The following is a 26,340-nucleotide window of genomic DNA, read 5'->3' as shown; positions in this document are numbered from 1 at the left end:
GGTTATAGCGTAGCTGTTTCAGGGTTTATTTTTCTTTCTTGTAAGCTCATTTATTTTGGGCAATCAGTGTACACCATCCTGAGAAAGCCTCTGAAAGCAAAGGAGCCATACCTTTCACAAGGTGGCATTAAATCCAGCATAGATGCAAAGTCCTGGTGTTGTATTATCCTGTACTGTGTAGCAATATACATCAATGCAAAGTAGAGTGAAACGCTGTCAAAATAGACCAACTGTGTTTACCACTCACTTTTCCTGCTGCTAGTGATGGCACAAGGTGAATAGTAATGGTGAGCTAGCTCATAATCTTCCAAACAGAAGGTAGAGAGCAAACAATTTGACAAGATTAGTTATTGTGGACCACAGATAAAGGCTTAATATTTTAGCCAAGGCCTGTGTAAGCCAGGTTTATTTTGAAATATGTCTGCTGTCAGGAGCCCAACTGGCTGTATTTACTTCTAAGTTTAATCATATACAGAATTACTCTTTTGGGTTGAGAAGATGCTGAAAGGGATTTAATAGGAATGCTTGTTTTGTGACAGTGCTTTTCAGAGGCAGAATGGTTTGCCCTGCCAAATTTAAGGCCTGTAGGTTTAATGGAACATACTTTTTGGAGTGACATTACAAACAGTGTTGGGCAGGCAGGAATTGGCGGCAGTGCCTGGAGTGATTAGATTCGACGCTGTGGTCTACCACAGTTTAGAGCTCGCTGATGCTGCTAAATCAGTCTCTAAGGCTTGTATTTTAAGACCAGAAAGGACCATTAATACAGTCAGTCCAGCCACCTGTCTAACCCAGGGCCACAAATTTTGCACAGCAGTTCCTGCATCAGGTTCAAAACCACTGCTGATCTCCAGCACATCATTTAGCAAGATGCTCAGTCTCTGATCCAAAAGGTGTGGATGGAACTTTGTTAAGCAGAAGGGAGGCAGCCTGCTGCATCTGAACCACATGTGGTCTTTACTGCTGTGCTGACGTATGAAGTATGACAGACCGGTGTATGGTCATTAAATGCAACTGGCAATGTCTTTTAGTGAGTCGATCAGAAATTATTATTGTTCAAAAGGAAAGCTTTTGAGGTGGCAAAAATAATACCCGAATTGAGGAATAATAATTAAAGAATCACTGAACCACCCAGAGGTAAGAGGGCGATGCCTCTGTAAGCATGGTAGATAGGCCACTCACTGCGAGGTCATACCCTTACATTCCAGGCTTCAATCCAGTGAATGTTTAAGCATTTTCTTCAGTAGGAGCAGCCTCAACATTTGAAACTGAGAACAAGCCACCCCAGCACCCGGCGTTAGCACAGCACCACTCCCCGAGAGGGGAGCAGCTGGAAGCAGCTGTTCCCTTGTACAGATAATGGAGCTGAACCAGTTTCCTTCAGCCTCTTGAGTAAATGATCCCATCCAAGCAACTGGTTTCTGGATGAGACTGGTATCACAGCAGCCTCTCTTCTCCATGTCATTTGGTCCCTTGACTTTTACAGAAAATGCCTGAAAAGGAGTACTCCATTTAGGATTTGATTAAATATATCCAAGAGGAAGACTGAAGGAGAGGGAAAGGAAAGGAGGTTTTTAATTCTGGGATGAAATCAAGTGAATTTGTTTGTATGACCACTCACCAAATAGTCATTCAGTGGGCTTTACTGCTAAATGGCTTGTAATGCTTTTGTCCAATGCATTTTGTTTACCTAATATATTTTAAAATGCTTGGTTTCTAAAGGGAATTAGTGTTAGCAAAACACATTCCAGAAGAAGCCAGAAATCATGCTAGTAAGGCCATCTTCATAGCTTGAGCCTAATCTTATCTACTGGAAAGATAACCAAGGGTTATAGTTTAGGTTTATAAGCCTTTATATAGCATTTCAAAATCCAGGGGGGTTGTTTTTATCACTTAACTCTTCCATCTGCAGGTAGAAGCTATTGTTTTCAGCTAGTCTATATATTGCTTTGCAGATTAGGACATAGACTACTTGAAGGATGCCCTTTTCTTTCAGTTGGGTCTCCATTTTGGCTGCTTCTGGGGCACGATGCCCTGGAAGATCACTCCGTGACTGACTAAGTCTGTCATGTTCAGAACTTGTGGCTAAAGGCCACAGCGCTCCTTTGGGATGAGTTGCTTTGGCCAGGGGTGGAGCAGTGTGGGAGGATGTACTGAATTATGTGGATTTATGCAGTTGCAAATTTGTTACTGATCCCAAGCTACAGTTTAGAGCTAGACATCTTCAGCAGAATACGTGAAAGAGGAAAGCAAGCCAAAAACAGGTGTAAGAGCCAACAGTAGAGACCAGTAGGTAACATTTTTGCAACTTTACATCCAGTTTCTGGGCTCATGGGACAAACTTCTCTGTCAGTAAGGTTTTTAAGTCTGCTTTATGGAGGCTGACCCTAAAATCAAAATGATTTATACTCAAAGGATTAAAGTTCTGGAAGGCTTTGCTAAAAATCAAAGCAAGTTGTCAAGCAGTTCAGGAGCTACCTAAGAACACTCCATATAACAACATACACTGCAGGCATTTTTTCAGATGCATGCATAGGTGGTAAAAGAACACAATTTGAAATAACTGGAAGAGGAGTTGAGAATGGTTGAGAATTTGTCTTGGGAAAGAAGCACCTAGCAACGTCTTGGTTTAGGCAGCCTACCTCTGATGATGAGGACCTTTTTAAGCTTAGCAAAACTTTTAAAAGTAGATACTCAAACTGGTAACATAGCAGCAAGCCCCTCAAGATCTTTTTATTTCTGTATGAAAACACAGATTCACCTGCTTAAGTCCAAATTTGTATTGAGGAAGCATTAAGCCACGGCAGTTCAAGATTCTTCACACTGATGTCTTTTGCTGACTGAAAAATAATGATGGACCAGATGTGCCTTTCCTAATTTGTGGGATGGGGTTATTTTTCCATTTCATGAAAGCACTGACATGAGCATTACAGGAGTATGTAGTGGAGGTAAAGAATATTTCTAGCTCTCAATTTTGTGATTTTCATGGATGTAAATTCCATCTATCCCAAAAAACACAGGACTTTTTTACTTTGGATATGTGCAAATCAGTATAAATAAAACCAAAGTTGTACTTCTCCATCTGAATACATAGTTTATTCCTGTATTTTATAAGTCATTTTGTACTCATAGAGAATGCTGAAGTGGCATTTGCTAAGATAATTTATTTGTTAAGGGACAGATTTTCTAGACTTATGTAAGTACCAAGAAATAGCAAAAGTCACCTACTGGGATTTTCCAAAATCTCTTTAAGCAAGAAATTGAAATCTGTGAAAATGAGGAGACCTTAAGAGGCTTTGTTGAACATTCCTGAAGGTGTCCGTCTGTCCTTGCACATTTGGACCCTCAGCACTGCAGCAGAGTTGCCCACCATATCATTCTTCTGATATGTCTGACCTAAAATACGAACACAAATACTTTCTTCTTGACTTACTTGTTTGGTTGCTTCATGAGATGCAAATTCAGCGAGTGTCAGTGCTTAGATCTCAGGAGAAGATAGTGTCACATTGAGCATTTAATTTATACTATGAGGACTGTTTCCTTCACAAGCAAAAAGGCAAATGTCATTTGTTAAATCTGTGTCTTAGGTTACAGTCAAGCATAGCCAGTACTGCTTTCAGTTAAGTAAAATATGGTGAGATTATACTGGCAGATATATCGTGATTGCACAATGTAATAAAAGTTGCCTTCTTCAGGTTAGTGTCTGCTGTGTTTTGAATAACACTCTGCAAACGCAGAGACTTTTAGAGCAGCTCCCAGCACCTCCCATTCATCAGTTTAGATATCTAAGTTACCTTTGATCTTGAGCTATAAGACTATTCCTTCAGTTTACCACGGATTAAAATGCTCGGCCTCGAAAAGGAGCTGCCTGCAGCATCCCGCCGGGCTGGGTACCGACCCTTAGGGACGCAGGGCGACTCTGCCACCCTCGCCCTCACAAGTAGCACCTCAGTGACACAACCCTCAATGCCAGCCACCCATTATTACAAAGAAAAATGTTGCTTAGTGCGAGTCAGGTTGGCAGAGTTGGGCCCTTGGTGAACAAAGAGGCCAGGATTATCGTTCCGAAAAGCCCCCTGAGGCCTGTATCAAGAGTTATTAACCACTGATTCAACCCGTAGAATTATTTTGTAGGCTTAAGTGGGATTTCAGTGGTTTATTGGGTCTTGCATCTGTGTAGGGGTGAGTTTTGCCCTCTGTTATTTTATCTTATAAATAGCTGTTACAGTTCCTCTTTTACATTATTGTTTAAATCTCTTTCAAAGGTATGGTTTCTTAATCCCCTGCTGGTTTTTTTTTTCTTTCTTCTAATAAAGAATAAATAAATTTGCAAATCCACACATGACTGAAACAAAAGGCAAATAAGCCCTGCACGATTTGTATTTGGTGCAGAACACCTCATTTTGATGATTTCAGTCATCATTCATTTGAAAAGCAGAAGCTATGATTGTTAAGCCTCATTATTTTCAATGAAGCCTGACAGTTTCAAGGTTAAACAGAAGACAGCTACTTTCATCCCAGTGGTATTTCTCTTCAAACATGGGCAGCTCCTCGCTAACCTGCTCTGCTCTGGTGTGCAGTGTCATTGCTTGGTCACAGAGTGGTGCACATCTAAGCCCAGTTGCAGGGCTGTGTGTCAGCACTGACCTCCATCCAGCCTGTGCCTCCCCAAAAGAAACCTCAGTTATTGAAATATTTTTTCTCCCACTTGTAGAAGCCATACAGTATTTCTTTTTAACCGTACAGTGATTTAAATAAGGCCATGAGCTCAGATTTTACTATTTTTCTGTTGTCTCCCAGAAAACAATTTGTAGCCCAAACCTTCTGTTTGTCCAGAAGGTTTGAAATATTTCTCCTGCGCTTTATGTCTCTGAAGCACATTAAAGAGGGTGATAGTATGAGAGGGAAAGAGACCTCCAGTGATAAAGTGGCTAAGAAGCCTGCAGTGCTTCTGAACATAATGCTGTTAAAAGTGAGGGCTGCTCTGCCATTGCTTTCTGAAATTGCACATGGACTAACTGATTTAGCAGGGAAACTTCCCAGTTAGAGAGGCTGAGGAAACTATGACCTATCAGTAACTGAACTAAAAGCCTTAGAACCCAGAAAACTTTGATTTTTTCCACTGTGAGAAAACTTTCAGGAGCAAATGACTTGTGGAAGCTCTGACTTTATACTTGCATGGGCTGACTGCACTGAGTTAGGGCTGCCTGGGTGAGGGCTCTGTAATGATGAAGAAGTGCAGTAGATATGTGTTACAAACACAAGGGAAATGCCCTAGCTGGTTAAAAATGAAAAGCGATATTTAAGAAAAAGGAGGGAGCGGAGTAGCTAAGCAGTAGTTTTTCACCTGTGCTTTGACTGCTTTTGAGTCCCTGTGGAACAGCTAGGACCAGCTGAACTTTCCACGTACATTTCCTGGTGTCTGATAATTATGTTAGGGTGGCGAATTCTTAATCTCATTTCAGGAATTAAGTCACCTGGTGAGTACAATGAAAGGTGTAGCTTCGTGGTGCTTGGTGGTTCCTGGAAAACAAGAGTTTCAATACATACCATGTCTGTTAGTCATGACTTGTGGCAATAAATCCAGGACGTGTTACCTAATTTTCCTGCACTGAAGTTACTAATGCATCCCTGAGATAAAATGAATTTTGCAGTTTTGATAAAGCTGTGTTATTTTTATTTCCTAGCTACATTCCTTATGTTGTATAATATATTTTTTTAAAAACTGTCTTTTCAGAGAAGAAAAAATGGTCAACCTTGCAGCAGTGAATACAGCTATTTGAACCTGTGACTCTTTGTTATGGAAGTTGTGTGTGTAATATGCTGGACATGGCTCTAACAGTGTTCTGCTAGACAAAGTGTCTGCTTTTAAATAGGGGGTTTTGTGGGAGAGTTTTCGTTGAAGGATTCTATAAAATACAGATAAATCAAAGAAATAGTTTGAATGCGTGATTACTGGGGTGCTGGAGATAAATGTGTGCAAATGGAAAACACTGAACAAATTTAGCCCTTTGCATTTGCCTACTTACTTTAACAAAAGGAAAGAACAAATTAAGTCAGTGAGATGCTGGACGTGCTTATAGCCTGTGCCTTAAAAATAAGAGAGAATTAGGCAACTCTCTGTCCTACTTATTTAGATTGTTAATTTGTCTGTAGTTGTGTCAACATAATAATCATACAGGCCACCTTCAAGACATCATCATCCACATCCTCAGAAACTTGGTTTGTTGAGTATTTAGAAAAAAAATTTGGACATAAAATACATGGAGTTGTAGGCATAAATTTATAAACTGCACAATAAAGGTAGCTGTTGGATAACAAGTGGGGTATTTTTAAAGGGGAAACAACAGCTAAGTGTTACATTTAACAAGAGCCATGGACCACTCATATTTTTAAAAGTCCTGCTTACACTGAAGTGTATATGTGCCACAGGATTGCTGCACGGGGTTCTGTGTTAACGCCTTACGGGGACCTCAGATACTACGTATACCACAAAAGAAAAGCAAGTTGATATGTATCGCTGACTGCAGATGGGTTGGGTTGTAGGTTAAAAAGTTTTCCGTAAGTTGTCTGCCTTTTCCCTTAATGTCTGTCTTTTACAGTAGTGCTTTGTTCCCGAGCGTGACCACCACCAGGACAGCTTGGTTCAGTGCAAACACTGTCTCTTTCAGCCAGAACATTCCTAACGCTAGCTTCCTTTTTTTTTCTCTCCTCTCCCTCTCCCCTGCCCCCTCTCAGGTTGGAAAGGCTGGTGGACGTCCTGAGGAAGAAGGTTGGAGCAGGGACCATTAGGACCGTGATCTGATTGAAAGCTCTAGTCTAAGGAAGCATTCACATCTGGTGACCAGGCTGCTTCATTCAGCACTGTGTAAACACTAAAGCCTTAACTTAGCAAACAGTTGTTAGAAGTGGGACACTCCAGCGACATTCCAAGCTGAGATAAAATCAAATCATAAATGTTTAACTACTTTGCTGCTGAGTTCTGTGATTTGTTGAAATGTTTCACTGCAAACATGTATTTGTTTTGAAGCAGATGCATTGTGGCACTGTGCACTGTGAAAAATGATGTATATGCTTATTTTAACAGTCTGTCCTCTCGGTGTTGCTAGACTATAGTCTGCTGCAAGGCACCACTTGAGCATGTTTTCAAATACTGCAGGCTTCAGGTGCAAAATCCTGCAAAGCAGTTTCAAAATTTAAATCCCTTATGTTATTTGTGAGACTGAAAACAGTCCACTATTTGTACGTTAAATATATTAATTGATGAAGTAGGTTCACGATCAAGAAATATCTCTGGCTAGTGTGTTGGAGATTTTTTTCCTCCTTGCTCATAGCCCATCAAATCGCAGCTAGTGACTGTGGCTGCATTTAAGGGAAGGACACATGTACAGCTTTATGCAGTGCTTGAGTAGCTACTGGTAGTACGTGGTAGTACTTTTCAGCATATGTTAAAGAGAAACGTACAGTTAGGTTTCACTGGAGGTACAGCTTCATAAATTGCAAAATGAAAGCCGTATGACATCGAACAGTATGTCAGAGAGTGGGGAAAGTTTCCTGTGTTGTTTTTAGTCACTCCTCTGCCTTTCCTGTGAGGGAAAATCTCTCAAATATTCAGAAACCACCTTACAGAGTCAAAATTCACCTTTTCAGTGTAAGGTGGGTCCCTCACCCCTTTCCTAGGAGACTTTTTGCCTGCTTCTTCTAGACCCTGATAGCTCTGCGGTGCAGGAGTACCACCCAGGTTGGGTTTGAGGCCAGAGTGCCAGCCTCTGCCTTGTGTACTCCTGAAGCGCCCTTAGAACTGAGCGCAGATGCTGAAGGATAGACTGCTACAGGGAGGGGAGAAATTGACGGGTGAGGAGGAAAATCTAGCGTACGCAGATATTATAGACCTTACAGATATAGCAGAGTCGGACCTAGACTTATAGTCGTGACCCAAACATCTCCCCGTATTCAGTGTGTCTTTGTCACATGACCAAAGGTGAGCTGAAAGGTCACATCACGCTTGTATAAACCTGCTCAAGAAGGCAGCTGTAATCTCTAAGCAGCCCAAATTCAGTAACGAATCTCAGGAGCACAGCAGGCTCTAAGTTCCTCCCCGGACCAGCCAGCTCCGGCAGGGTGGATGTAGCTCCTAATGCTTCCGCTTGCCTACTCTAATTTGTGCTTAATGTTGTTATGCTGTCTTCCCTCTTAATGTCTGCTTGTACAGATGTCATGATAGGGCAGTCTAGTTGAATAAAACAAAATTTTAATTTTGGATAGGGGGAGGCATTTCACTGCCAGTTTTTCCTTTCAAGCAACTTCCATGTTAAATCTTCATCATCTGCCAACCTAAGCTCCTCCTAGTTTCAGTCAACCAAACCTAACCCCTTGCAGGGAGATAAGTAGCATTCCTTCAAGGCAAATTTAACCAAATCACTTCTAGAAACTTCTGAAGTTCTCCTTTTTGACCTTTGGTCAATTCTAAGATAGCCAGTGAGTCTAGAGCTTCTCCCACACACATATTCACTGGGAAGAAACTGAATTCTTTCATGCTTCCAGACCCGAGGACTGCCACCCCACAGCTACCAGCCCCTTCACCATCTCCCATGTGCTGCTGTCCAGCACCTGGGTGACTCAGCCTCTCCTTTCCCTCCTGTCCTCATTGAGCTTTAGTGCACCAAGTGAAAGACAAGATCTCCTGAGTTGTCAGTGCTGGTGAACCATTCCTGCTCTAAGGAGGTTGCGAGGAAAGAATAAAGATAAAAATGTAAGGACTACTGTACTGTGCTAGACCAAAGGTCCGATTAGCCCAAAAACTGCCTTTGGCAATAACCAGTAGAAGATAGCTAGGAAAGGGTGTAAAGTCAGGCCAGCACTAGGGACCTTTCTCCCAAATGGTATCCCAGAAATTCGTTATTTAGGGCCTTTCTGAACCAGAGGTAGTGTCTTTGTATTTAGCAGCATTTTTTCATTACCTGGTTTTGAATCCTTTAAACTTTTAGTATCTACTTGTTCCTGTCACGAGAACTTACGCAGTTAATGATGCATTGAGTAAAGAAGTATTTCCTTTTCTTTGTTATGAACCAGCGCTATTCATTTGCTACCACCTAGTTTTTGTATTAGAGAAACAGTGAACAACCGTTCCCTGTTCATATTGCTTCCTTGTCCCTTGCGATTTTACATATTTGGCATCCTTCCTCCACCATCTCTTTTCCAGAGAGAACCCCTAGTCTCTTGTGAAGAAGCTATCTCTTATTTGTAATTGGTCTTGTCATGCTAATCTATTTCGTTTCCAGTTCTGCAGTCTTTTTACTGCGGTACAACCAGAGTTGTGCCTGGTATCCAAGATACAGACAAATTGTGACTTTAAGAGTTGTCATAATGATGTTGTCTGTTTTATTCTCTATGCAATTTGTAATCATTTTTAGCATTGGACTTGCTTTATGACAGATGATTTCTTGGAATTCTTATTCCTGTAATAATAACAACTCTAGATCTCATTCCTCAGTTATAATATTTAGCTCAGAATTCATCATAGGGTGTATGAAGACAGAACTGTTTTCTGAATGCATAACTGCATTTGTGGGTACTGAATGTCACCTGTTCTTTTGACGTGCATTCCCTAGTGACCATGAGCTCCTATTCCATCTCTTCTCACAGCTCATCTTTGGTATTCACAGTAACACAGTATCATCAGCATCAGTGATCGAAAATACCACCGTCTCCATGTTAACCCCCTTTCCAAGGTGATTTCTTAGTTAAGTTGAACAACATGGGCTCTAGGACAAAGATCCCTGTAGGACAATAAGGTAACTTTCCTTCCCTGTGAAAATGAAGCATTTATTCTTACCCATTGTTTTAATCTACCTTTGAGCTGCTTATTTTTCGAAGTGAAGATCTTCCCTCTTACTCCTTGGCAGCATTGATGAGGAAGCTTGTTTGCTACTTTGGAAACGCAAGTTTGCTAAATGAGGGCTTGTTTTCCATGCCTGAATGTGCTAAGTTCCTCCTTCCTCTCAGAGCATGGAGAGCTCCTCACCTTCACCCAGGTCTTTCTGCCTCCAAGCGAATGATTGTGTGAGTGTAGGCTTCGTACTGCAGGACTGTTTGACCTCCAGCCCCTCGTGTCCCCTGGCTTTGTTTGGGAAAGTAGGACTGGCCAGGCAGAAGCCATCTGGCAGGCTTGTGTCAGATACATCTGGTTATGGGTGATACTTGATTCAGTAAAATTAGGTGATAATTTTGCTTCATAGTTTTCCTTCGGACACATTGTACCTAAAGTGAAAAAATATTTCCTGGCTCTGTCTTATGTCTTGTACCATGTAGCCTGAAATTCAGTGAGCTTTTGAGTCAGGGGGGTTTATCATCTTGTAGATAAATGACTTGGAATCGTAATTCTATTAGGTGTTGATTTTTAAAATTCAGCTAGAAAGGTTTGTCTTCTTTGAAAAGGGCCCTGGGAAATTTGCTGTGCTGAGAGGTGGAGGTTCAGGAACAGTTGGGTTCTCGCTGTTCCTTGCTAACAGCCTGGTGTGTGGTCTTTGGCAAATCCCTTAGTGACAGTCATAAAAGGTATGCAGCCCCTGAAGAGGTGCCTAGGCTCCTCGGGGGAGTTTGCAAAAGGGTGTGTGGCTAAGGTCAAGACACTTTCGCTTCTTCACCAGCTGAAGTGAACAGCAAAAGTCACACAGCTCTGGCAATACAGGCCCAGCCGTCACAGCCCTCGGGTGAATTTCTGGCCCCATTGAACCCAGCCTGAGCTTTGCCTTTCAGCGTAAGGAGGACAGGAATTCTGGTCCGGCGAGTAGAAATGGCCCATAATGATAACACTGCTTAATTGGCTTTTATCATACAGTTTATTCATTGAGAACTGATTGATGTCTGCGCAGAGCTCTGAAAGTGAAAAGAAACCTGCCCCTACGCAGCAGACAAATACAATTGTCACTCCTGGCCTAATTTATGAGAGAAGGATGAGATTGCATCAGATTACTTACCAGGAGTAGCAATTCATTTGCCTCCCGACGGCACAGCAGTTCATGATGGAAGGTGGCTCACCATAGGCAGTCCTTATGGTGGCAGTTGTAATTACTGGTCAAATTAGTGTCCCTGCTGACTTGAAGAGCACCGAGATACTCTGAAACATCCTTCCCCTGTGAGACTTTGTGTGTTTCTCTTGATGATCCTGCAGCATGTTATGCATTGGGAGCCATTTCTGGTATATGCCAGGGTAAAATATGTAAATAGCATCATGTTGGCTCGGGATAAGAGCATTATTAATGCTTTTCGGCACTGTAATTATATTCATAGTAAGCCTTCCCTAAGCCCTCACTAATTAACAATATTGTGACAAATCAACTTTAACAGAAAAGAACTGGGAACCTTTAGTCTTTTAGTACTGTTTTTAATTCAGCCCACAGCCCAAAATTGGTGGCAAGGTTTTCTGTACTAGTGTGGGAAACCTGCTGGTATTTGAAAAGTTCAGAGCCAGCTCTCGGTCTTGTTAGTGGAATCCGGTAGATGAAGTCAGTTTGATTCCTCTTTAAATATATTCACAAGAAAGTAAGATTCATTAGTTAATCATTAATGTAGGGGAATATTAAAACTGCTTTTATAAATAAGCCATCATATTGAAATAGTTTACTAATGTCAATATGTTGTCATATACTCATTTATTTATTTATTTGTTTGTTCCAAATCACAGGCCATTTTACAACACACCTTAATTCTCAAATTGAATGGCTTTATAAATATTCATATCAGGTGATCAAGAGTGGTAACATCGTTAATCCACATACACAAATGAACTTGCTATCTAAATGTCAGGATTTCTCTGTGCCTTTCCTTTCTTCACTTAGAGTAATTCCAGATGAAGGTTGTTTGGTGTGTTGGTTTTTTTCTTTTTAATTTGTACCCCAGAAGATTTTCCTCCCGTGCAAGAATAAACTGTGAGACACATGAAATCAGTGACCGGCAGTTTCTCTGATCCAGTGCTTGCTACAATTGCGACGTTACATGTACTGACTCTTATCGCTGTACCATTTCACATCAGGTCTGCAGAACTGGACTTTCTCTGTTTGTTCTTCTCATGCATTGGTAAATAAAATGTATTCACAAGTCCAAAAAACCGAAGTGGTGCTCTCATATTAGGTTGATTACAAGTCAGCTGTTGAGCTTCAGTGGTCTAAACATTTCATTCTTCAGTTTTGTTGGGAGCACACGTGTTCTGGGAGGCTTTTAAACAAATACTTGAAATGGTTGAAAGATTTACATTGCCAGTGCCTAGCTAAATATGTAGTCTTTAGAAAAGACATGGTTTATTTTGGCACCATTTGAAAAACTCAAATATTTTAAACATTTGTTAAGTTTGAGCTTGCACATTTGAACTGAAAGTTTGCATTCCAAAATTGCATCTCGGGTTACCTGTCTCTGTCTCTTTTGTATTTTATAATCCCTTTATTAAAATAGGCTGCAAAAGGAGTTGGGGTTGGAGTGTGGTTTTTTTATTGTTAATTGTAAAATAATGTCATTAACTTCATCAGTTTTAAGGTAATATTTACCTGCTAACTCTATTTAATTAAACATCAGAAATGCAAAGCCAGAAGTGTTTTCAGAATTTAGGGCTTCATGTTGATAGCCAAGACTTGGTTGAAAAATTAATCAAATACAGGAATAGTGGTCAAATCCTGCAGTGCTTTACTCTTAGTTATACTGTGTACTGTGATGAGTAAGTGCTAACCCTGATGGTGAGTGCCGGGCCAGGCAATAAAGAAAATAGGTTGGAAAAGTGTGCTGAACTGGTAAAATGGGGTAGCTGAAGGAAAAGGAAAAGCTGTCTTTGACCTGGAGGTGGTTTTCTTTTCCTTCCCTTGGCGGAAAGGACAGGAAGGGACAACATTTTGTCTAACTTTTTTTTATTATTATTTTTATCACCTTTTATTTTCTCATAAGTTTTAACCTAAAACTTGTACTGAAACTTCAAAAGTTGAGAATGTATAGATTGGACCCACCATATTTTGTTTAAGACCACAAGAACCCCTGTTCAGCAAATGCTGGAGCGCACCATTGCAATCGTGCACGTGCTTTGGTGCGTTGCCCAGCCCATTGGCAGCTGCAGAGGGTCACACTCCTTTCTGGGAAGCTGTCACCAGGAGGGGTTTGGCATGTTCCCTCCATGGTTACCTTGGGACAAAGGTTCGTGCGGTGTCACGTTCACAGACGTTTGTCGTTATTTGAATGGCTTCTGAACATGATAGAAGCAGATCCTTTGTCATATGGTAAAATGGCAATATACCTGACAGAATTGGTCATGACTGCTTCCTGATGGCTGTGCTAAAGCAAGGCTATGATAACCCTTGGAAAGACATTACATGAATTTGCGATGATTGATACTCACACAAGAATACGCACTCTGTATTTCACATGAAATTAAAAAAATGTAATGGTTCCCTTTAGAATTCAAAAGGTGGAAACTATGGCATATTTGTTCATGAGCTATTAGCAGAACTACTTTCAGAACCAAACTTTAAAAAAAAAAAAAAATGTGTTTTGGAGCCCCATAGCTCCATATCCATGGATGTGGAGCTATGGGGCTCCAAAACATCGTATCAAACATTTTGGGCCTAGGGTTAAGGGCTCAAATCAGCAAACGGAGAAAGATGTGGATAAATCATAGCTTTGAATGAGACTCTCTTCCCATTAGACGCAGAAGGCACAAATCAGGGTACCTGGACTGCCCTGTTGCTACTAAAGCAGCGTAACAGAGAAAGTGCAAGATAGAAATTAAATTTTGAACAGAACAGCAGAAAAAAACCGGGTGAAATCCAAAAACACATGAGTGTGGAAGCTTTACCTGCTTCAGACATAGAAAAGTAGGAAAAGTTACAATGAGTGACAGAAATACTTTGCTTTGCTTACACACGGAAGTCTTGAAAACTTCGTAGAAGTCAAAGCAAGGTATAGCTGTTGTAATGTTTGAAACAGGTGTCTCGCTAGCGTTAAAATTGGTGTGTAAGGCTGGGAAATTTGTTCAAATTTGGTTGTGTTCGTTTTTTTCACTAAATTCTTTTTTGATAGGGCAAGCTACCTTGGTTCTAAATTTCAAATAAAACATTTCAAATTAATATTTAGCTGTTTTGGTCACTGTATGATCAATATGAAAATGGGCAGTGTCCCCTCTACTTCTCACAGGCTGAGCGATAGAAATGGCAGTTGTCCTATCGCTAAGGCTTTTGTGGTATAAATATGACATAAAAGGTTATGATATCAAAATAGTAAATATTGAATTATATTTAATAGGATCTGATCCCTTCTGCAATTTTCATCAATAAATCTCAGCACACCTTTAAAAGGAAAGTTAATAATAATAGTACTTTATCCCTAAACTGGTGAAAGAAGTGCCTAAATAAGCATTTAATTGTATTTCTTCACTCTGGGCCTAATTAGAACTGACTAAAGTGGACTGAGGATTTTCCAGGCAGATCTTACCACCTCTGTCGGTGCAGTCAGTACTCCCAGGTGTAAAAGCACTGTTCTGCTCAGGTGTACGTGAAACACCACCTCTAGCCACCCGCAGCTCTTTGTCACATTTGTAACGGTTCCCAGCTCTCTGGCTCGGAAAGGCATGGCTGCTCCTGTCCGAGTGAGTAGGGAATGAGCAGGGCTTGGTTAAGCCAGCTAGCTAGCTTGGTGCTGGGCTCAGCGCAGCCAGTGTGGCAGCTCTGTGCGGGAAGGCTGTGGCAAACAGCTTGAGGAGCTGCAGCCTTTCCAGTGGGTCAGACTGGTGACCACTGGGAACGTCTGGAAGATCTGGTCCTTGCGAATTTACAGCTTTCAGGGATTCATTCTAGGCTGTCTCCGTATGTGAGTCCCACATAATGAGTTGCCACTGTATGAATAAAAGTAAGAGCCATTTCTATAGCAAAGATGTAATTTGGTGGCTTAAATTTTAATGTGCTTTTCTTTGCTCAGTAGTTTTTTTAAGTCAAGCTACAAAATCGTATCAGCAACAGATTTTGTATGTACAAAAGGGATTTTGTAGTCTTTAAGAAAAATAATACCCCTGTTGGACTGCTTTATGGACTAATGTTTGGCTACTGGGCTATGCAAAAATCTCTGGAACTGGTTTCAGCTTCCCAGGAGAGTCAACAAAACGGAATTGTACCATCCTAATGTATTTTAAATTTTTATCTCTTGGCTGTTGCAGCAATGTTCAGCTTTACAGAAGGGAAAGGAGCTCCCTTAGAGGCAACGGAGAACCTGTGGAGTTTCAGGGCATCCAAAGATACAGGGACAACACTGTGAAAGTGAGCAGATTTCCAAGGGATCTGTCATAGGGAATGGGGCTCAGAAAGGTTAGTGTGGCCTTGGGGACCAACTGTTACCCCAAGGGATATTATCCTGTGGGGGCAGCTGTGTCGTGTGCAGTAGCTGAGGTTCAGCAGCAGCACAGTGTAGGCAGTCATGCCTTCTGCTGACTAGATGACCCGTGTTCCCCCTTCCCTAGATTTGCAGGATTCCTTGCCTGGTGCACACACGTGCACTGCCAAGGTAGAGCTGCTCATTTGGCCCTTCAGACCATATGACCACTTGGGCCCAGACATCTATACTGAGGTAAGTTCTTCCTTAATTCAACAGGTCCCCATAAATGCCAGCCAAATAAATATTGATCAGACCAGCTGTGGCCAAGAGAGGTGGTGCTGCATGTGCTGGTGAGCCAAGTGGGGAAGGAGGGTTGACAGGAAGGGAGGAAAGGTGGAGGGTGACCATGATTTGCAGATCCTTGCAGGTAGGGTCTTGAGATACCATCTGGTGTATGGTCCCAGCAAACGGAACCACTGGCCACTGTGTCCACAGAGGACCGAAAGTAAGTTTTTAATACCATTCCCACCCTTGACAACTGACATCTATCTGTGCCTGATTCACCTCTGTTTTATTCAGACAACCAAATCTCAGCCTAAGCCATTTACAGAATCTGCTTGTTAGACTGCATTCTGTGTTTCTGCACATCCTTGCTGGAGAGAGAAACACATCACAGGTACATGAACCAGGGCTGTGCTTAGCTGATGGAAGAGCTGACACCAGGTCTAGATTACCACGTCAGGTAGTGCAGGAGAAGAGAAGCCCTAGAGCACGAAGTTGGCATGGAGCCCCCCACAACCAACTGCTGTGCATTTGGGGCTACGTCCGTGGTAACCCCTGAGCTGGGCTGCCTGATAGTGGGCAGTAGAAGCACAGCTCTCAGTTTCATGTCATCTCTGTGGGATGCTGAGTGCACCAAAACTGCTCTGGGACATGAAGCAAAGCACAGAAAGTGGAGCCAGCTGGGAGAGCAGCTTTGAAAATGCACCCTTAACACAAAATAAACCTCACAAATATAGGTGCACCCTGAGTGAAATCTGCCTCAGGAATTCACTCTTCGGAGACATGTCTCTGCCTGGCCTTTTGCACAGAGCAGGGCTCACTGCTGGGTGGCATGACCCCCGCTGCGACCCAAAGACATTGCACAGGGGACTAACTAACTGCACCCATTTGTAGTACTTCAACTAGAGTGCACTCACCTCCTGAGAGCCTGAAGTGCGGGAGAGGCAAGGACAAAGATGTGCAAACTCGCTGCACGCTGTGTTAAGCAAAGGCTTGGCTAAGGGTTGTGCTGCCGGCGTGCAGGGATAACGGTGGAGAGCGAGAGGGGCTGCTCGTGTCTGCACAACTGCGGCATCAACCATTAGAATACGGCAACAACTGCTGTAGCATGTGCTGAAGTGAAGGGCCAGAAAGCTTCACAGTTTTGCTCTTCTTTGATCACATAATGGAGAAACTCAGCTCAATTGCTTTTCAAGCAGCTAAATGCCCTGCTTCATCCACATTTTGCTTGTCTGCTCATGATAACTTTATTTCCCCAGAGCTCTAACAGCCACTAGAGTAAGACTCTTATAAATCTGAACTGCCTGTGCCTAAAGAAAATATGCTTTCCTCAGTGTGTATATTTGTGAAACCCCACAGGGCTGTTCTCAATAGTCCTATATAGCGATTCCACAACTGCCTGTTGTAACTATCCACCCTGATTTTCAGTAATGGCGTTATCCTTGTAATTTTCCAGTCATTGAAATCTGGTCTGCAAATGACCAACGTTACATGTTACGAGGTGTTTCATCCAGAACTTCACCCTTGCACAGCCTCATTTCCTGCAGGGCCAACCATTGTTATGGAGTGACCTGCTACCTACTATCTCATTAAAAGTCCTTTTTCTTTCAGTACTATTGACATTTTATCTTCTTAGGGCTCTTCTGAAACCACCTGCTGCATGTGTCTAAGTAGGTGCTGTGACTATTGCTTTCCACTAGTAGTAAAGCAAGCTAAGGTCTGGCAGGCTGAACCACATATTACCCTCTTGACCCAGGATGTGTAGGAGATATACTACCACCTGTCACAGGCATGTCCTGTTACCTCCTTCCACCCCACTCCACCCCCCCGCTTGCAAAACCTGTAAATTATGTCTTTAGTTCCCATTTGGTTACTCTTTTACCTAAGGGATTCATATACAACGCATGTATCTAGCTAGCGACCATGTCAATTTATGGTGCTTATAATATGTGCATATAGTAGAGTTCAACCCAAGAAAAACAATTTCCTTGGCTTGAAAAGCTATTGTGCATTGTAAAGGTGAGAAACCCTATAGAATGGTTCAACATATAAAAACCACATGGCAGGCTCCTCCTTGATTTACCGTTGCTTTTCTAGCTCGCTCACCCCAGGAAAGCTGGATACCAACCAGAACTGCATTAATTCCAGCCCCCCTTGGTCTGTTACACGTAAAGCCGGTCCCAGGCCCTCAGGTGAAAGTACAGATGTGTGGGGAATTACAGATCCCTAACTAAGGACTCCACAGAGAATCTATTGCTGTTATTAAACCTGTTTTCTTGTCTGTCTTTGTCTTCTTTCAACTTCAGACCAGTACGTCTCATTACACTTCTGTTTTCCTGAGAACTTAAAGAGCAATTTACTACTGCAAATCCATCTCCATTTTGGTAATTGGGGACCGTGAACAGAGCACCATTAATCTTCTCTTGGATGAACTGAACAGCGTGATTTGCTGGTATCACACTATCAGGTATTGCTCAGACAGTAAGGCATTCCTAATTCTTGGGCATGCAGATGCTTGACTTGGACACAACACTCCTTTCCTGCCCTCAGATGTGGTCTATATGGAGCTGATTTCTCCCTGCCCTCACTTGTGTACTTTCCTGATTTCAAGGACCGTGCTCATTTTCTAAGGCACAGCATCACCCCAGGACCTCATGGCCAGTGTCAGTCCTAGACAGCCCTTCAGAGCACGTGGTCCGTTCCTCCTTAAAATTTTCTGGGTATGGTAGAGACCAGACTGAAAATTATCTGAGGCAGAAATTGATAATGAAAGAGCAGGATGAAAGGAAGATGGTAAAGCAGAGTTAGGAAGTTCATTTCAGTGAACCCTGCTTTGTTAATGCTGATGCCCGTGTCCTCTGCTTTTGTTGCTGGATCATGAATCTTGCCCAGTATGGAAAGAAATACATCCCTATCATAACCACCTGAAAGTCAAAGTTGCTGAAGCCAGGTAGATGTCTTATAAGGCTACTACCAAAAAAAAAAAAAAAAAAAAAACACAAACCCTGAAGTGATTGTGTAGCTAATCTTGTTAGTTTAGTTGTGTTCCGTGGTGATTTTAATTACACTGTAATTTGAGCTAAATCAAAGGATGGTAAGAATAGTGGCTGGGTAGATGTTAGTGGAATGTGAATGGAAAGAAGTGATTCGGGGGGCAGATCTGATGGGCAGGAATATTGCTCCGCTCCCGGGGAGGGGGCGAGGCTGTTCTTGGCAGGAGCATGCCAGGGAGCGGTGCCAAGAGGCAGGCAGGGCTGGCGGCGAGGGATCACAGCCGCTGAGTAGCAAGAGTGATACTGCACTGATCATGAAAATCACTGATCATGGGGTGAGAAACACTGCACTGACACTGGTTAAGAGGGAGAAGGTCAAAAGCAGGACTCAAAAACGTAAGGAAGGATGTCAGGAGAACAGAACTGCAGGGCTGAATGCCAGCACCAAATATCTGCCCTCCCTGGCAGGCACTTCACAACATCTATGAGGCTGAACCTTGAATTCCCTTGTGTTTTGCCCTACCTGACAGCAGTGTCTGCCCCTCACAGCTGGAGGGGTATCCAGCTGGGAACAGCTTTCAGGTCCACCAGCAATGGCTGCATTCCATCATCAGCTATGGCACTGATGGATCCTGTACTGTTACTGGTTTATTAAGCAATTCTATCAGAGTTGTGTGCTCTGCAAGACTTAAAATAAATGTTATTTAGGTGGACTGGCATGGAGTAGCAGTAGTTTTTGACCAAAGCATTCCAAGGAATGTTAGCACTTCAGTCGAAATACACCTAGCACAGCTACCTGGGACCGTAAAGCCATGTAAGATGCATCAAGCAATCATTCTTAAGTCCATGCAGCAGCCTTCTTATGGTAATGAACTACTGGGGAACAATATTAAGAACACTCATTTTACTGATGGGGCAAAATATTTTATTTTGATGGGGCAAAAGAGGCAATGCTCAGAAAAGAAAGGCTGAAGGTTTTGTGTTTCTGTAGTATGTACTGTGCTTGTGGTAAAAAAGTCTTATTACTGAGGGGGAAATAGTAGTTCATGCTGGCATATAACATATTTTGATGTCTCTTCTAGCTTAAAAGACAAACACAGTCACAGGGATGACAAATGGCCCTGAGCATGACGGAGCTGACTGCACCCCTCCAGTCAGAGAGTGCTGTGTGGGTGGAGGTCCTGCGGACTCCTTTGAAAGCCCAGAACTCCTCTGTAGCAAACTCATACTATCTCATGGGATCAAGACCACAGATTTCGCCTTTGATTTTCAAGAGCTCTTGTCATACCAAAGAAAAGCCAGCATTAAATGTGTGCCGCCTTTGCCCCTGCACTTTGGGGAGTTCTTATCACAGGAGAGACTGCATTTCTGCTTTCAGGTTTTCGGAGGACATAGAATCTACTGCACTTTCCTACAGGGCCCTGGAACATTGACTCTAAAGCAGAAAACCAATGATGGACAGGTTGCAAAACAAATTCCATGAAGTTTGCTTTGTGAAGAAGCTGATCCAACATTTTTTTTTTTTTTACTTTTTTTTCCCCCCCACCAAAAGCAAGTCTTGAAGCAGCTAGCTGGAAGCCTTGTTGCCTTTTTGCTTTAGGCACATCATCAAATCTGCAATTTAATAGCAAAAGTCATACTCTATTTCCTTCTGTTATATACTCACATAGATGAGATTTTAATTTACCTTTTTTCCACAGGTAAAGGTATGGATTTCCAAGCCATACAAAGTAAGAACTGTGCCATTTTAGTAAAAAATACTTGAATTCTATGTGTTATTTTCATAATCCCATTTTACATTCCCGTATATCAGCATTTTTTCTGTACAGGCTCTGTGGCTTGCATGCAGTCTTGCTTTTGCTACAGCCTTTCTTGACAGCAGGATCAATCCTGCTCCTGCCAGGTGCTGAAACTGCTGAACTGGCTTTGGCTGAATAAAAGCTGTGGGTGCGACACCAGCAGCTCTTAGCTCCCCTCTGTGGAATGCTACATTTGTATTAACATGTATCTTTCTTTGTGATTTTTTTTTTTTTTTAACTGAAAATGATGCCCTGTAAAATCTCTTCCTGGAGAGAGAGAAGTTGAGAGAAAGGTGTGGGGGGAATACACTCCCCTTGGAATTTAACCTTAATTTGAACCAAGATCAGTGAAAGAAAAGCACTTTCGTGCATTGTTCACCAGCTCCACCCAGCCAGCCCCTTATCTAACCTGAGTCTCTATTGCCTATAGCTTTGTAACTCTTGCAGTAGTGCGCTCCGCATGCTCTTACATGCTTTAAAACCAACCTGGAGACACTGTGACATTATAATACCAAGAAACACCTCATGATCCTATCTTGCAAGTCCTTAGACTGCACAGGATAGCAACAGGGACTGTCCTTCGATGGGTTTATAAAGGGCCTAGCGCACACTGCAAATAAACAGCTGTGGTTATTCCTGGCAAAGGCAACAGCAGCTTCTGAAACCCCTGGGTCAGCCTCCCCCTACACCCCAAACCAGGGTGTATTTAAACGTTAGGAACTCTGCATTTAAACCCGATTCCTTGGATTTCTTTTGCCTTTAGAGGGAAGCAGCCAACCCTTGATTTGCATGACATCAGCTTGGGGTCAAAATTCAACCTTAAACACACACGTAAAAAAGCAAGCTTCCTTGTTTGCTGTTCAGAGGCGGACCTCCACTGTATGTCTTCTGTCGTCTGTGCTGGGGGAACCGCCAGTAGATTGCTTTCCTATTACTTTTAATTTCCTAGAAAAGGCAGACAGCTGCTCCAGGTGTGGTCCACCTTCATCCTGTCCCCTATTCCCTACCAGCCATCTGCTTCCTGCAGTCATCCCCCTTTTCCAGCACCCCTCAATTTCTCCTGACTTGTGACTGCTTGGCCCACCTTCCCCCACTTACTGTCTGCTTTATAGACCTTCCTTCCATGTCCTCAACCTTTCCTCCAAGCCCTCATTGCTCATGATTCCCATCCACAGTGGCAGGCCCTCTCCCTGCTTCTCCAGGGTCTTGCATGAGCCTGGCTGCCCCAAGCGTGGCCCTTTTTGCTGGGTGCTGCCTCCCTTCACCTGCGGGCAGATGTGGCAGGCACCTGGCAGGGGACGACGGGTGGTGTCACCCCTGCTAGCAAAAACAGTGTCCATCCTCTGGGGAGCAAAATTCTTGACGCTGAAGGCAGGAATCAGGCATTCAGGACGATGGCTCAAAATAAAGACCAAATATCGTGCAGCTTAGAAGGAAAGACAGGATACTATTAAATGCACCAGTGGCTTGCCATGTAACCTCCCCTTTTTTAACAACCGCCAGCTGCTTTTCTTTTAAAGAGGTGTTTTGCGAAATGCCGTTTGTTTTTGTTCTAGATAGCCTGGTAATAAAACCCTTCAAGGAAATACTGCATATAGCATTGTTCTTACACTCCTCGAGTGTTTGAAGGACCCCTTGGAATGAGCATGCACCAGGAGACAGGAGGGAGGAAGCAGGAAAAATCTAGATGAGAAATATCAAGGGGACACAGTCAAGCATGAATCATTTTGGTCTTTCGGTTGAACCCAAAGCAAGATCAGTTTTCACATGCGCCCTCGACAGGGCTGGCATTTCCACACACGCTGCAACCCCCTTGGCACGCAGGTGGCTTGATTTCATGGCTGTTACAGGGGCTGTTGGCATCTATATTCAAGCCCAACTTAGATTAGGGGGTTTGGGGGCGGTTGGGGGGACGTTCCAGGGTTTTTATAAAGAAACCCGCAGATCGGAAGAGCAGTGCTTAAAACTAACTGCATGACCTTCCAGGCAGGCAGGCAGCGTTAGCAGAGGCCCCCGGGCGGGGAGCGGCGCCCAGGCACCCCGCAGCGGCTGGACGCGCAGGTGACCCCGCAGCAGCGAGGGCGGCTGCAGCCCTGCGGGGGGGCGCGGGACCCCGGGGGCCGCCGGTGGGTGGCTCGGGCCCGGCTCGCTCCGGGGCTCGGCCGGCAGCAGGAAGAGGAGGAGGAGGAGGAGGAGGGGGGGGCGGTGGGGGAGGAAATCCCCCGGCGTGGGGAGGCTCCGGCCGCTGCCCGCCCTGCGGGGATTCCCCGTCCGGCCGCTGCCTGCAGCCATGAGCCGGAGCCGGCGCAGCGGCCGGCGGGGCGGGGGGCACTAAACCCTTGCTTTTATGAGCTGGGGGGTGGCGTTCAGTACAGTCACAGGCTGACGAACGTGCCAGCTCCCCAGTGCTCCGCAGCGGAGGGGCTGGCAGGGACAGGCACCGCCGGCCCCCCCGGCCGGCCCCCGCGGTGCAAGGGGAGGGTCCCCGCCCGGCGGCTGGCCGCCCCCCCGCTCCGCCGCCGGTAATCCCGCTGCCGTCGGCGGCAGCCCACACACCCGGGACCGGTGTGTGCCGGAGGGACGGGGGAGGGACGGGGGAGGGACGGGGGAAATCCCCGCGCCTTGCCGAGGGCATGGGCTGCCTGTCGGGTCCCCCCCGCCCGGCGCTCCGCAGCCGCGTTAGTGACGGCCCGGGGCGCGGAGCCGACAGCAGCCGGGCGGGTGGGACCCTCCGCCCCCCGACGGAGCCGCAGCCCCGGTAACTGTCCTGGGACCGGCGGGACGGGGAGGGCGCCGGGCGAGCCAGCCGCTTCTCCGCTGCAACGGCAAACGCCTTTCGGCGGCCCGAGCTGTAATTCCTCCGGTGATCATTTTGAGACGCCCCTGTGTTTAGAAAGCAGAGCAATAATTTTTAATGAAACGGCGTTATTTTGGGAAAAAACTCTTTTTCTTTTCTTTTCTTTTCTTTTCTTTTCTTTTCTTTTCTTTTCTTTTCTTTTCTTTTCTTTTCTTTTCTTTTCTTTTCTTTTCTTTTCTTTTCTTTTCTTTTCTTTTCTTTTCTTTCCTTTCCTTTTCTTTCCTTTCCTTTCCTTTCCTTTTCTTTCCTTTCCTTTTCTTTCCTTTTCTTTCTTTTTCTTTCTTTTTCTTTCCTTTCCTTTTCTTTCCTTTTCTTTCCTTTTCTTTCCTTTTCTTTTCTTTTCTTTTCTTTTCTTTTCTTTCCTTTTCCTTTCCTTTCCTTTCTTTTTCTTTTTCTTTTTCTTTTTCTTTTTCTTTTTCACGTAGATCTTTAGTTTTCCAAGTATGCTGCTGCATACTCGTACTGGCTCGGGTGTGTTGCATGCGCCAAACCGCAAAGCCTGTAGAGCACAGGTCCTTGCAGATGAGGAGAGCTCCAGCCTGTGCCCTCTGTAAATTAAAGAGCTCTGTGTCTTCGTGTGTCTGTGTATTGACTATTTTCATAGGGGTTTAGCTGTGGTTTGCAGCTCAGTATTGAAAGATGTTATTGATACTTCCAGAGAAAAATTGAGAAAAAAAAAAAAGTATAATGACAACTGATGTTTTTCTCTGTGGTTTCCCCTCTTTTTTTTGTTTTGTTTTGGTTTTGTTTTGCCTTACTAAGGTTACTGGCATGGGAACAGGAACTGTTGTACTTCACGACCTCATCGACACGTGCTGTGTATTTGCTGCAGTCCAGAGGATCTGACTGTTAAGAAGTATTCGATCCAAAATACATGTATTGATTGTTTGTTCTTAGATTGCCCTGTCACAAACAATCCACCTGGTTAAGTACAGTGACCTTCCTTCTTCTGAAATTACATACTTGAAAATGAACAATTCCTTTCCGTGAATGTCTTTTCTGATTAATCTATACTGTAGCTGTTATTCTGTTCCACCATTTCTAGAATGGGGACAATATATACAATGGGAACACATTTACGCCTTAGAAAGGTCTTGCATGTTACCAGAAACTTAAAGGTATTGGCAAATCTGCCACTACAGTAGACTGAAATGTTCTGGTTTATCAGTTGAATACATTTGCCATAAAGTTCAAAACTACCATGCAAAGAACCCCTGTTATCAGACAATATGTGAAAAATACAAAACATATTTTCATAGCATCAGGATGGGTCTGGAAACACATACTGTTTTCCCAAGCTTTAAAAATCTGAACTACTGGTAAAAAATACTGAGTGGCTCTTGCAGTTTCATCCTGCAAAGTGCTGTGCATCTCTGAGAGACACTTAGAATTACTGTTATTTAATTAGGTCTTATTTGCTTATGACATTGCAGTAACCCATGAATGGGAACATACTCTGTAACAGAACGAAACAACAGTCCCTGTTTTGAAGAGTTGATAACTAAAGGCTGGAAGTTTCTCCGAAGGCCCCCTGCTTCTGCCACTAAGGTATTTCCAGCTTTCATTTGGCTAGAGCATGGCAGAGGCCCATGCCGCTGTCTGCCGGTAGGCCTGTGTTCGGCAGCTGACCTCTCTGTGCAGCTCTTGTCCTGGGGTACTTTGAGCCCACTCGTGTGTGCATTTGTGCTTGTATCTGTGTGTGTGCTTGGGTCTCCCCCAGATTCCCAGAAGGGGCAGAAGGAAACCCACCAGCTGATCTCCGCTGCTGGTAACAGAAGAGTAGAAGCTATCTGCAGCCCAGAGTCCTCCCAGCCATCCTTCAGCATCCTTAAAGACCTCTTTCCCTTGCTTAGGGATGTTAGGAGGGTGATCTCGGATGGCTTCACTCTTAGCGTGGGGGTATACAAGGCGGTGTCAAGGGAAGAGGAAGCATTTGAGGATTGCTATGTATTTCTTGGCTATCTCTCCTATCCATCCTGGTTCTCAAGCAGGTTTGACCTTGTGACTTGCACTCATACAAGCATGCAAAAGGTTTTTAACTGCATCAACTTATACAGCCCTCATTTGTAATTATTTAAATTTTTAAGGAGATCATGGTCTGAGCAAGCCATTCCTACCTTCACTGTTATGGAAAGGCACCAATAGCCAAAAAAGGTGAGGGGGAAAGCAGGGGCATCTGGGGGTGAAAGCCAGGCTAAGGCTGCCCACAGGTCCCTCCACCACTTCCCCCCTACCCCAAGGGTGGCAGCGGGAACCCATGGGACACCCCCCTCCCCCAAAACCCCCAGGATCAAGGGTGCCTGTCACAGACGATGGCCAGCCTGGTATGGGGTCAGGCTGAAGCCCATGAATCAGCACTTGGGATCTGTTTGTCACTGAGTTTGTTTCTGAAGCTGAAAATGTTCTGGATGGCTTCACCCACCATATGTGCACAGGTTGTCCCCTCCACTGAAACACCCATGGAAACTCAGAAACAAGCCGTGCTCCCTGCTCCCCCCCCAGACACCCACCACCCCAAGTAAGTGAGGGGGGAGGGTCAGGCCACTGTGATGCTCTGCCAGTGCCCAGCCACTGGAAGGGAAGGAGGGTCTCTGTCGTAAACCTGGTTGGTTTTTTAAATTTCTACCCAAATTTGGGATATGCCAGTGATTACAAGGAAAAAAAAAATCAGCCATCAGTCCAAATAAAAGCAATACTTTTAATTCCAGTCACCTTTGTACTGGTTTCACTGGAAATACAGAATGCTAAAAATTAAATTCACAAAGCTGCCTTCAACCTCTGCATGTGAAATCACTGTATTTAAAAAAAAAAAAAAAAAAAAAAAGAGAGAGATTCCATTTAATTTGGCGAACCTCTTGTGTTTATATTTACTTAGAACTGCATAGCATTACATGCAACTTTTGGCCCTGGAAGGGATGAAGGGTGGGAAACCCTGACAGATTTAAACCAGAAAGAAATGCAGGCTAAGTAATGTCTGACTGGTCCAGTGAGCTGGAGATGGTGCCCTGTCCTGCTTTTTACTAGAAAGAAATCTGGCGTGAAAGCAGGATCTTTGTTACCTAGGAAT

At 43.8% G+C, this 26,340-nt stretch overlaps 1 protein-coding gene across 12 annotated transcripts in view; it reads left to right on the top strand.

Annotated features, from left to right (window-relative positions):
- Nucleotides 1-18,627, top strand: part of MIPOL1 (mirror-image polydactyly 1) — a 203,448-nt gene extending 184,821 nt beyond the window's left edge. For all 12 annotated transcript variants that reach the window (XM_080394330.1, XM_080394327.1, XM_080394325.1 and 9 more), the window contains one exon: nucleotides 6,739-18,627. In XM_080394330.1, coding sequence (XP_080250456.1) covers nucleotides 6,739-6,805 — 67 coding nt within the window. In that variant the 3' untranslated portion in view covers nucleotides 6,806-18,627. The remainder of the gene's footprint in view (nucleotides 1-6,738) is intronic.
- Nucleotides 18,628-26,340: the final 7,713 nt, after the last annotated feature.

Source organism: Falco punctatus (genome assembly GCF_963210335.1).
Source record: "Falco punctatus genome assembly, chromosome: 7".
In the NCBI taxonomy this organism is placed as follows: domain Eukaryota; kingdom Metazoa; phylum Chordata; class Aves; order Falconiformes; family Falconidae; genus Falco; species Falco punctatus.
Note: the sequence above shows the minus strand (reverse complement) of the source record. Positions and strands in the feature narration are given on the sequence as shown.